Genomic DNA, 13,241 nt, shown 5'->3' on the forward strand with positions numbered 1-13,241 from the left:
GCTCCAGTGCACCCTTAGGCATATTTAACCCACAGTCCTCTGGAGAGGTCAGCCTGCACCCTCTCAGGGGCCTCCAGTGTACCCTAGGCATATTTAACCCACAGTCCTCTCGAGAGGCCAGCCTGCACTCCTTCAGGGGGCTCCGGTGCACCCTTAGGCATATTTAACCCACAGTCCTCTGGAGAGGTCAGCCTGAATCCCCTCAGGGGGCTCTGGTGCACCCTTAGGCATATTTAACCCACAGTCCTCTGGAGAGGTCAGCCTGCATCCCCTCAGGGGGCTCTGGTGCACCCTTAGGCATATTTAACCCACAGTCCTCTGGAGAGGTCAGCCTGCATCCCCTCAGGGGGCTCTGGTGCACCCTTAGGCATATTTAACCCATAGTCCTCTGATCTGTGCCAAAGTTTGCTCAAGTGGATTTTTCTTTTTGTAATGAAAAGATCACTAGGTCACTCTCTCTTCTTTGTCTATACTTCTACTCCCTTTCTTCAGTTTAGGACAATGCTGACCAGCACCAATAGTGTCAATTCTGGTGACTATGAACTTCTCCAGAGTACTGTTGAAATGAATTCCTCTTTTTTCTTTTTTTGAGACAGAGTCTCACTATGTCACCCTCAGTAGACTGCCGTGGCATCATAGCTCACCACAACCTCAAATTCCTGGCTTAAGCCTCAGCCTCCTGAGTAGCTGGGACTACAGGTGCCCGCCACAACACCTGTCTATTTTTGTTGTTGTTGTAGCTGTCATTGTTGTTTAGCAGGCCTGGGCTGGGTTTGAACCTGCCAGCCTGGGTGTATGTGGCCAGTGCCACAACCACTGAGCTGCGGGCCCCGAGCCACGAAATGAACTCCTCTTATGGAAAGATGTCCAGATAACTGTCACATGGTTTCCCCTGATATTTTCCCTCTGTTTCTTATTTCTCAAAGACCCCTAAGCCTCAAGTTCCCTGGTATTGTATCTTACAAGATTTACCAGACACTGGAGAGAATTCTACTCTAAGGGATACTGAAGTCCTTGTTGGCACCAAAAGTAACTTCTTAATTTTTTTGCTCTGAGGCTGTGGGAATGGAAAGACAACAGGAAGTGTTTCACTTACCTCACCACCTACACGCTGCCTCCAAGATATTCCACACTTGGGGGCCCCTTCTTAACATCTGCCCACCCATCCTTACCCTAGTTTAATAGTCAAACTGATGAACCCAGAAAGAGGCCACAAAAATATAATTCAAAAAGAGCACTGTTACATCACACAGAGTGATTTATTCACATGAGGCTTATCTGATGCAAGACAACGTGAAGATGATCTATTTTTTAAAGGTACATGTTAATTCACAAACGGAAAAGTGATTCAGTACAGTGAAAAGATACAGCACTGCCCTGTTCACCATAGCCAGGATTTGGAATCAATGGATAAACAACTGAATCAATTGCTGGTCATATACACAGTGGCATATTCTATAGCCACAAAAAAGAATGAAATCCTGCCATTTCAGCAACATGGATAGAACTGGAGAACATTACGTTAAGTGACATAAGCCAAGCACAGAAAACCAAATCTCACATGTTCTCATTCACACGTGGGAGCGAAATATTAAAACAATTGATCTCATGGAAACAGAGTGGGTGATTGTTACGGAGGCTGGGACAGCTGTAGTGGGGAGGGGAAGGGCAAGTGGGGAGGGTTAATGGGAGCAAAAATATATAGATAGTTAGGACAATAACTGACAGCACAACAAAGTGACTACATCAAAAAATATGTTAAAGTCTATATTAAAGTGACTAAGAATGGAACTGGAATGTTCCTAACACACAAAAATGGTAATAAACACCTGAGATGCCGGGTACCCCAATTTCCCTAAAATACAATTATAATGATTAATTCACATCGTATGCCTGTATCAAAACATACTATGCATCCTATAAAGGTACACAACCATTATGTACTCACAGCAATTTTTTTAAAATAACAATATAATGCTGACCTTAATGCCTGCTGATTTGATTTTCTGTTGCCTTTTTACAATTTGCTGATAAGGTTTCTTGGGTAAGGAAAGAAATTTTCTTATTATTCAGGGAAGGGCCTTCAGCTCTGTGCTGTCCCTGTGAAACAGTGCAGATTGCCATGGTTCCTGCAGGTGACGGAGGCACAGGTGGTGAGTGGGCATTTAAGTAGGTCTCTTAACAAACATGGGCTGATTTACATGGCCGAGAGAGTGCAGTGTTTTCAAATGACTTCTGTAGTAAGGAAAATTAAGAACAGTAGTTCAAACCAAACTCTGTTCTGCAGAGCCCTGGAAAAGAGAGGAGGAAGGTGGAGGGGAGGAATACTGGGGCAAGTGGGAAGGAGGGGAGCTCTGAAGACTGGCCCGTCTCAGACGGAAATCTCTTCAGCTGTTGTGTGTTTCACATATGGGGCTCCCAAGGAAACTTTCTTTTCTAACAAGAGTTCAGAGTTTGAAAGCCACTGGTTCAGTCATCACCAAAGAGACACAGATTCCTGGAAACAGCTGTTATTAAAATGTGGGGGAAAAATCTTTTGGAGAGATGGATCACTAAGGGAAAATGAGGTCAAGCCTGAAGTGCAATAGACTTACTCAAATTTTGTTCCTCAAGTTTAAAAGAAAAATAAAAATTCCTCTAAAATACTAATTGATTTTCAAGGCTCATCCTAAAGGCTGTAGGCTTCCCTCCCCACCCCACCCCCACGCCCACCTTTTTGTCTGGGAGTGGAGGTGGTGGGTGCGTAACTAGTTCTCCAATGAGTCCTGATGTATCTGCTTTGTACTCCAGGTCCAGTGTCTGATGTGTGTCTGTCCTTCCTACCGGGACTTCCCAGAGGACTAAGTGTCCTTCCCAGTGTATCTAAACCCTTCAATGCTCGCAGGATTTGAAGGATCTAAGACGACTGCAGTATTTCGTATGTGAAGAGATAGGACAAGTCTAGGCAACAGCTTATTAAATAGGAGGATCCTGTCAGTACATGATCAAATTCAACCTCACTCTTTAAAACAGTTTTCAAATACTTATCACTGGAAAATAATAAAGTCCAACCACAAAAATCTTCTACTGGTTCAATGTGGGAAAACAACACATTTTAGTCTTAGCATGATCTATTTTTGTTACTTTATATAATTTAGCTATTGCTTTTTGTGAAACTCAGGTTTCACCAAGAGTTTAAAGGATCAAAATATAAAAGATATCAGATGTGATTTGTTGAAACATTTATTTGAATACCTGTGAAAGTTTTCTTCAATATAATTTTCACTAAACTAGTCATTGTAAAGACTGTATTCCACTTCTAGGAATTGTGCTTATGCATAACTCACAGGTCTTTTTTACCTGCCTAAATTTATTACGTACATTGTTTGCAAACTTGATTGACCGCACACCCATTCATCCAGTTCAGCTTTCAAATGTACTGTTCAACCTTCCACTTTATTTTGTTTTACTTGAAATAAAAATGGTACTGCTACTTCTATATCACTGCTGATTGCATAACGACAAACTAATAATGCCACATAAATACAGGATACACGGGGGATTTGGTTTCGACTATACACATATTTCTGAATCAATTATCCACCAAACCTGAAGACTTAAGCTTTCTATAATCTACAGAAGTCCTTTTTGCCTTCTCTCTTTTTTTAATATGAAAAGATAAACAACAGACAAGTCTAATTCCAGGTATGACAGGGTAAGATTCTACCAGTCAATTTGGTTCCTCCTAAAGAAAACAACCATACAATTCGGACATAATGTAAGACAAACAGCAGCGATGGGCTGTAATAAAATGTGCAGATTCTGGCGGGGAGCACCAGCTCACTCGGAAAGGAGCGAAAAGAGCCATACTAGCTCTATATAATAAGTTCTAGGTCTTGATTGTGATGATTATTACATTTTATCAAATTGTACACATAAAAGTACAAGTTTTATTATATGTAAATAGTATCTTAATTAAAACAAATACAGGTCTATATTATGTGTATACCTATATTTTAGTAAGGTATACACATATCATTTAATAATTAAAGCATGAAAGGAAGGAAGCATGAAGGAAGAGCAGAGAGAGGGAAGGAGGGAGGGGTGGGGTCTCAGTGTGTGACACATCTTGTACCCTCAATGAATCCCCCCCAAAAAGAGAGATAATAATTAAAGCATGAATTAAAACATTATTATTATATGTATGTAAAAAACTTTTGTAGATGGCCCCTTTCAACGGGAGATAAGGCTTAATGCCAAAGCCTACACTAAAGATAGAAGTTTACGCTAAATCAATTGTCGTATCGGGGGAAAGAACTGGTTTATGCCAGGATTCATCAGGGAGGAGAAATGTGTTCCCTGCAATTCTGTTTTCTCCCTTCCTTTCACCTCTGCAACCCTTCCCACTGTCATTTTTGAACAGATCCTTTTTTTCCTCTTCTTTCTACCAAACCACAGACTTTGTAAGCAGAAAGACAATTAGTAACAGATGCAAGCTTATTTTTAGTGGTCTAAGACCAAACTTTCTGGACTTAAACACTTCATCCCCTCAAAGGTCTCTGATACCATTAAGACACAGCTGTATGCTCTCACTGTAATTCGTGAACTAAAAATAGTCTTAAAAACTAATTGTAGGAAACCACACCACATACTTATTAATTATATTCTGCTTATTTATCTTTTTAATCTTCCAGAGAATAAAAAGTTTGATTTCACAGATATTGAGAAAATTTCTTGGTTTATTTTAGACTTTAAACTATATTCTGATCTCCATAAGATAAATTGGGGTGGTTGGTATGTGAAGAGGGTATATTGGATTATCAAGGCCTTTTATTATAATTGGCTCTAGTTCAAAGATAGATGTAGAGAAGTCAGAAGCAGAGAATGTTAATGCCTGTCACTGGAACTCACTTGACAGGATCCGGATACATCAATATGAAACCACAGTATTGGGCTAAATAATGTGTAACCAAATAAGACTTGTAGTATAATTCTTATTCTACAATTATTCTTATAATTATGTTTGTTTAACAACCAGGATTCTTCTCACAATAACAATGTGAAATCTTCAGCTGACCCCAGAGAAGATAGGCCCCAACTCGAGCCACGGTCTGGCCAGTGAACACACGGTCATTCTTGGTTGCACTTCTCTGTGAAACGTGGAAGCTGCATTGACAAGCTCTGAGCCCACTGAGAGTCCAATCCACAGCCTCTCACATTCCAACATCTGCTCCTCTGGTCCACAGCAGGTGGCTTCCCCATGGCAGTTTCACATGAGTTTGGGCTACACAATCTATATGACCTGGGTTTAAAACTTGTCTGCTCCACTATCCCGCCCTGTAACTTGACCATGGACCAGTTACTTTACCTCTTCTGCCTCAGTTTCCTCATCTATAAAATAAAGGCAATACCGACCTCAAAGGGTATTTAGAGGATGTAAAGAGACAAAGTCACTACGAAGCCAGCAGAGTGCTTGGCTCACAGTGTTGGCAGCTGTTCCAGTGTTAAATGACCACACCTGGGCTGGCCTGAACCAGGACTGAAGCACAGAAACCAGGAAGCAGATGTTCGGCTCTACCTGGGGACATACTTTTAACCAGCAGATCCACAGCCTCAGAAGACATGGTCACTCATAACAGCCATCAGAGGCTGGTTCAGAGGACATCTAAACGCTGGCAACCAGACTTTCCAAGCCTGATCGTGATGTGCAGCTACATTTGACAGCAGATGCTTAGTGGAAAGAACCCGTGGCACCACTAGGAAAGGCAGGCCTAAGAACGCGTCCTCCAGGCCGCCAGCCACCACAGCTACCCACATGGCTGGTCTGCCCAGCCCCATCTCCATCCTCAGCTAATTCTGATTCCTTGCTGAGGAACTCAGATTTGTGACTGCACTTCTATATGTCCCTAAAATGACAATAATCATGCTCTCTTGACATGGGATTGAGAAAGAAAATAACAATTATATCCTAATTTATAAACTACAGTAATTTACAAAGCAAGATCTAGGGAATACTTTTTAAGTTCTTTATTTTCTATCCTCGTTCAATTTTTTCTCCTTTTGTTGGGGTTCCTTCTTTTCTAGCACCTGGAACTGAGGTCAGCAAAGTATGACCTATAGGCCAAATTCAGCCCGCAGCCTGTTCTTGTAAATAAGGTTTTACTGGAACGTAGCCATGCCTCTTTATTTATCTATGGTGGCTTTTAGACTACAGGGACAGGGCTGAGTAATTAAGGCCCTCAAAGCCTGAAATATTTACCATCTGGCCCTTAAAAGAGTTTGCTGACCTATGGCCTAGAACATAGCTAGTTCATAGTAGGTAACCTGTATCTGGTTGTTTTAATAAAGGATAATGATCTTTATTTCGTTTGATGTCCAGCAAATATTTATTAAACGCCTCTATTTGTTAGGTACTGTGCCAGGTTCTGGAAATACACTGAGTTGGGACTACAATGTCAGGATGACAGACAGGCCTCTCCCCTTACTCTGCATACAGTTTAGTGGGAGAAGATAGAAAATGATTATCCAAACAGTGATTATTTACTATTGTGATGAACATTTACGAAAGAAAAAGCACATGATGCTTTATTAAAAGGATTTTTTCTGTACAATTCAGATAATTTGGATTCCATCAAAAGATCACACACACTCAAGAATCCAGAAGGCTACATGTGGCCCCACTGCTGCCTGTTCCCCACCCCCATCTCAGGAAGGCTTCCCTAAGCAACTACCATTGAAGTTGAGGCCTGAACATGAATAACCTGGTTCTAAAATGTTGGGGGAAGTGAGAGTTCCCTGATGCCACATGAAATCCAAATGGATTTCATTATGATTTTCACTTTGCTTAATCCATTCATGGATCTAGCTATGGAGTGCAAGGAATATGGACTGTAAAAAAGTTTAATGTGCTTGATTTTTCAGCCTTATAGCAGGAAAGCCAAGCAAATAAATAATTTTAAAAGCAACAATGTGAAAAATCATAACCCAGGTTCTGTTGTTAGAGACCAGATATCAACACATGACCAACAGACAGTTCTTCAGTCAGCTCCATCTTTACACAGTGCAAATCAGAGCCTAATTTGAGCCTAAATTGAGTAACATTAATTTTCACACTCAGGGAGAAGATGTGATTGAACATAAACAGATGCCCTGCAGACTGTGTGTGTTTCTGGTTGTCATGTAGGTTTGGAGTTTCTCAGCACTGCCTGTCAAGATTGATCAAGTGGGCTTAAGCACTCACATGCTCTGCTTTCCAAATGCAGCCAGGCTCAGCAAACCACACAGGCATTCTTTGGGAACAGAGCCCATTCCCTACCCTTGAAGTTGGTAGGTCCTCCAAGAGAAGGCGAGTGCTGAAACACAAGCAAGACGGTGGGGAGAAGTGTCCTGTTGCTAGTTATCTCTCAGAGATCTGGTTCAAGTGGGAGGTTTATTCCTTTACTTCTTTAAAGGATATGGAGGTGCGGGCAGATTAAGCATCAGACTTCAGGTCTCTGAGCATCTTAGTGAGACATCAGGAATTAAGAGGCTGTTGCAGCTGACTCAGGACTGTTTACTGGAGCCTGTGCCTACAAAAACTATGACTTTTAGAATTGTGTAAAAATCCTATTAAATGTGAAGGTTATCTTTAAGAAGAAACAATTTAGAGCAATTTAGAAACAAAGACAATTTGTTTGATCAAAATGATGCCACCTGGCAGCTTCTTGAATAACTTCTTTCCCTCCTGGCCCTGATCTGTGGTACCATCACGGTCTGTGGACTGGTCTATGTGAGCATCTGGACAGCGGCCACAGAAACCTTTACATACTACAGCCGATTCTCACCTCCAACAGACCCACAGCAGAATCAACAAGAAGGAGCCAAGCAAACTACAGTAACTAATTATTGTCAACTTTCTTGAGAAAAACTATTATTCCTAATAACAAAAGATTCTCTTTATCTGGATATTCTTCTACTTGAGAAAAAAGAAGGGGAAAAGGAAGGCAAAAAAAGAAATTCAGGTTAAAAGAAATTTAATAATTTCACCTCATAATGCCTTGAAATAAGAGGGTACAACTAGGGTATCTCAAAACATGACTGGAGATACTGGGTTAACAAGAACATTTTAGCTGGGCATGGTAGCTCACACCTATAATTCTGGTGCCCTGGGAGGCCAGGGCAGGTGGATTGCTTGAGTTCAGGAGTTTAAGAGCAAGAGCAAGACCCTATCTCTACTAAAAAATAGAAAAAATAGCCAAGCTTTGTGGCAGGCACCTATAGTCCCAATTACTTGGGAGGCTGTGGCAAGAGAATTGTTTAAGCCCAAGAGATGGAGGTTGCTGTGACGCCATGGCATTCTACCCAGGGAAGGAAGTGAGACTCTGTCTCAAAAAAAAAAAAAAAAGAACCTTTTGATACCGATGCTGTGTAAGGATAATTCTAAGCTCATTTTTACTAGGATTTTCTACTTTTATTCATTCTCTTGATAAAAATGTATTGGGTGCCAAGGACATAAAGATGTAAGGTGTTTTGTGGGGAATGGGGATGAACACTAGGAAAGAATGCCTGTGGTTCTCCCACCTCCAGGGGAGAGTCATGCAAACAATCCCGACCATATACAACGCACAGTAAGTGCGGGGAGGAGCCAGGTCAGGAGCAGCTGCGGTGCCGGTGCCGGTGCCGCTAGGCCACAGGGAGAGTTAAGCCAGTGCATCCATGTGTGACAGCATCTAGCCTTCCTTCCTAATGACGCCTGACAGAAACCCACATTTGATATAATGAAACCCAACGAGGATTCAGAACAATTTCCTTGTGCTCTAAGTGGGTCAACAGAATAAACGTTTATGTCATTATCATTTCCACTCTGTAGGTCACACCAGACCTTATAGAGATACAAAAACTGGACAAATTTTTCTTTCAGGAAATTATTTTAGTCTCCTTAATGTTTTGTAACGGACAGAAAACTGAAGTATCTAAAGTAAAAGAGTCAAGGGTAAGATGATGATTACAAGACACATGGAAAATGGCAAACTATTGCTATTTTTAAAATAGTGTGGTCCCGCACTTTTTTCTGTTAACTCTTAAACCTATAAGAATCTTGAGGCACCTTTAAATCCACGTAGTTCTTACTCACTTACACTCATTACTTACCAATATGTTGTTTTAAACAAATCACTGAATACTGCAGAAATCTTTGGCGTGCCATCTAACAGCCAGAATCCAACTTACATAAACTGAGATTGACCAAGTATGCTGAGCCAGAGTGCCCAGAAAATTCCAAACACAGGATGAGTTCTTGGGTATCCTGGACTAACGCGGACACACCGGAGCTAATCAGGGCCCACTCACTCCAGGAACAAGGCCACGTTCTGACACATCTATTGAAAAACTCCAATAAAATGAAACTTCCTCTCTACCATTCTAGTCCCCTCATATCCAATTATGTTATTTTTGGCTTTCTGGCCTAACGCTGATGTAAATTCTGCAGACTTATCAATTTTTAGAAAGAAATAGTTTTTAAAAGTTTCACTGATGGAGAAGACACAGCAAAGAGTGATACATTCCCCAGGGCTCTCTCTGCCTTTAGCAGACAGTAACCTAGCCCGGGTGTATGTGTGTGAGACAAACAAATAAATGGGAAAAACAGAAAGCTCAGTTAAGTTAAAGGACAAAGAAGCCTCATTTTCTCACAACCAGACCAAATAGAGGCCCTGTTTTTCAGGAGTAATTTGGATTTGACACCATATCCTGTAATTCTTCCTAAGAGAAATGTCATAAAACCATGAAGTGAGAGGGCAAAAACTTTCTTCAAGGTCACCAAACTCCTAAGCACTTAATTCTCCAAGAATTTTAACATACACAAAACTGTTTAACATCCACTTCAATCTTCAGAACCAAATGCTAATTGCCTAGTTAGGCCATCAAGGCCTTCATCAGACTCCAACTTAAGAGCAGAAGTTCACTACCCCAGGCAGAAGGGAAACTTAAAAATCTAACCAGAAAAGAGCTCCTCCGTCCCCTAACTGGGACAGCTTTCAAGACCCACCTACCTGCAGAGTGTTCTCAGACCTGGACTCCACCTGGCAAAAATGGTGAGTGTTATTCTCTATCTTCTTTTTCTTCTTCCCCTGACCTTCACATTGCCGAGGTGGCTGACAGGGGCCTCACAGCCTACCCTTAGCTCCCTGATATGGACCGTCCAGAGATGGCGCTACTATTGCTGTGCTGTCTTGCCTTTCTCTTAACCAAGTGCTAGAATCTCCAAAGACTCATTTGAAAAGGATGGCTCCTTTTGGATGAGTAATTTATAATTATGATTACTAGCAGTTTGAAATTTATTCTAATAATAGGGTTTCTGAATGAATACATGATAATGGAACACATTAATAACTATGAAGAGAGGCAGTAATTCCTGCCTGCCATCTGGATGCATGTGCTGAAACGAAAGCCTGACAGACAGAGCCACCCGTCTGGCCTGTGGGAACCTCTGCACTGGTGCTGCACCTGCTCCCTGAGCTACAGCCCCCAACATGACATGACGCAGCACGCTCAAACCTAAACTCATACAGTCCCAACCTGTTCCTCCTGCATTTTACCGGTAAAGGGTGACCATCCATCTAGCAGCTGTAATGGCATCACTTTCTCTCATTGCCATTATTCAACTGGTCACCAAGTCCTACTAATTCATCACTTGCTTGACTATCCCCCACTCTCCTCACTACCTTCTACCACCTTAGCTCAGGATGCCTACAGTTCCTGCCCAGATAGTGTACTAAAATACCTACTAACCAGTCTCCTCGCCTCTAGGTTAGTGTCTCGTGAATTTCTCTTCACTCTGCCTCCCAAGCTAGCTTCCAAAATATAAGCCTTGCAAACAATAAAATCATTCTCATATTTGGAGAAAATATAGGTGAACAGCATTATAATCTTGAGAACAAAGAGTATTTCTAAGCAAGACATAAAACCTAGAAGGCATAAATACAATTACTTAAAAAATCTTCTGGGGCAGCACCTGTGGCTCAAAGGAGTAGGGTGCCGACCCCATATACTGGAGGTAGTGGGTTCAAACCTGGCCCCAGCCAAAAACTGCAAAAAAAAAAAAAAGTTCTGTAAAATAAAAGACCACAATCAAAGACTAAAAACAACTGGAGAAATATCAGCAACAGATATGGTGTGGGGCATAGAAATTCACTCAATATTCAAAGAATTCTTACAAATCACTAAGAAAAATGTCAATCTATAAATTTGAAATAACATCTTGAGTCTGTCCCTTGGCTGCAGCAGGAGAGAAAAAATTAATGAAAATAATTACTACTATAAAGCTGTGAGGAAGGCACAAGGTGTCCTGTAAAGATGAGGTGTGGTAAAACTGATTAGATATCACCATTACCACACTTTCTCAAAACGCCCTGCCTAGCTTCAATGACATGAACACAACGACACTGAGATACCTTTAAGCAGTTGAAAAAAGCCTCTGGCCTCTGTTGTTTATGCCTTTGGAACACAGTGGAGCATGTTTGCAAAGAACAAATCATTCCCTGTAAAGCTAGAAGGGCCTTTTGCCTGATTATTGATGTCTCAGCTTTGGGCCAGAAGGTTAAAGTCTTCAGGAACATTTCTGAGCTCACACATCACTGAATCACTGAACCCTCTTATTCCATCAGCACCAGCCTCAGCTGGGAGGCCAGAATTAATGCGCTTCAGGTAAAACTGACGGGCTTTCCATTTTACCCTGAACTAAATGATCAAATTACACCCCCTGACAAGCAGGCCAAGTATCAGTACGGTGTGCACGCTGGCAGTGCTGACACAGCTGCTGGGGACACTCACTCCACCTGGGCATGTGGTCATCCGAAGGAATGTGTCATGACCCTAAATGCAAAGAGTCTGAACGACTCCTCTGTCACATGAAAGCTCAGAGGAGATGGCAAGTCTACTGTGCCCATAAGAAGAGATCTACTTTGCTAGAAAAGCAAATAACTCAAAGTTCTGATATAGCTATTTATATGAATCTCAACAAATGCCAATCATAAGACTATAAAGGCATCTGAGACAAAAACTTTATAGATAATATTAGCGTCCATTTGCCAAAAGGAGAATTTAAAAATTGAAGCTGGCACTAAAACGCCATGCAATTATGAATGCCTTGAAGAGAGATGAAGAGAAGCTAAGCTTAACCAAACAGCCTTGGAAATGAGAATATTAACCAGTCATGGGCCAGTCCTTAAGACGTAGGGCTGTGCCAAGACCCGCGCGCTGAGCACCACCATCCTAGGACGGATGGCTAGTACATCACATTACTTTTTGTTACTTCGACCTGTCTCTACTTTGTGAGCACTACTCATAATTTTTTTTTTGAGATTTTATGCTGCAGACATCAATTCAATTTTGTAGACTGCTTATAAAAAGGTATTTTTTTTTGGAATGAGTTTTTAAATTTCTATTTTGTGGAATGAATGTGTAGAAATTCAAGTTTTCACCAGTGGTCTCTCAAAACCCTTTGATTCTATCATTTGCCTCCAGTACAAAGGAATAAAACATTCTCTAGTAAGTTGAGGCTTACAAAGCCACTGTTATTATTGCTGGCTGAAATGGGCTTGATGGCTTCTGGAAATGAGCGTCACCCATGAGGATACAGAATGCAACCGTTTAGATGGCTTGCATACTGGCAAGAAGCAGCCAGTCTAGAATTCCACAACGTGCACAGCACAAAACCTGCCAAGAGAGAGCCAAATCCTACCATGAGGCCTCCCTTCCTTTCCTGGAGGAACAAGGTGGTGACTGTTTGAAGGAATGAGCGGCAGGAAATGGTGTAATGCTGTTAGTCCTTGGAAGATGTTATAGAAACAGACAGAGAGAAACTGTAGGTCAGAAGAACAGAGTCAACATTATTAAAACAATATATATCAACTGCACGTTGTCTCTGGCAGACCAGGAGAGCCTCCTCGGAGGCCAATAGGCTATAAACCAGTGGTTCTCAACCTTCCTAATGCTGCGGCCCTTTAATACAGTTCCTGTGGGTTGTGACCCACAGGTTGAGAACCACTGAAGCTAAATTAACAAACAAAAAGCAAACAGCACAGCACCTATTTAAAACTAATATGATTCTTCCCTGAGGCCCAGATTTTCAGACACACCCACTCTGGGATAAGTAAGTGTGGACTCACTCTGGGGAGAATGATGCCCCTCGGCAGCTTTGTCTTCAAGCCCATCGTAGGCCCTGCTGGACAGCTGCCTATTGGCCGTCTCCAGTCGATCTACGAACAAAGAGGAAGAGATTAGGA

The 13,241-nt window shown here is 41.6% G+C and overlaps 1 protein-coding gene across 1 annotated transcript in view; it reads right to left on the minus strand.

The window, feature by feature from the left end:
* The window catches only part of AMOTL1 (angiomotin like 1), a 102,784-nt gene that overhangs the window by 29,794 nt on the left and 59,749 nt on the right, over positions 1-13,241 (minus strand). Inside the window, exon 7 of the mRNA XM_003780808.3 lies at positions 13,125-13,214. Coding sequence (XP_003780856.1) covers positions 13,125-13,214 — 90 coding nt within the window. The remainder of the gene's footprint in view (positions 1-13,124; positions 13,215-13,241) is intronic.

Source organism: Otolemur garnettii, unplaced genomic scaffold (assembly GCF_000181295.1).
Source record: "Otolemur garnettii isolate 467f Iridium unplaced genomic scaffold, OtoGar3 scaffold00001, whole genome shotgun sequence".
Taxonomy (NCBI): domain Eukaryota; kingdom Metazoa; phylum Chordata; class Mammalia; order Primates; family Galagidae; genus Otolemur; species Otolemur garnettii.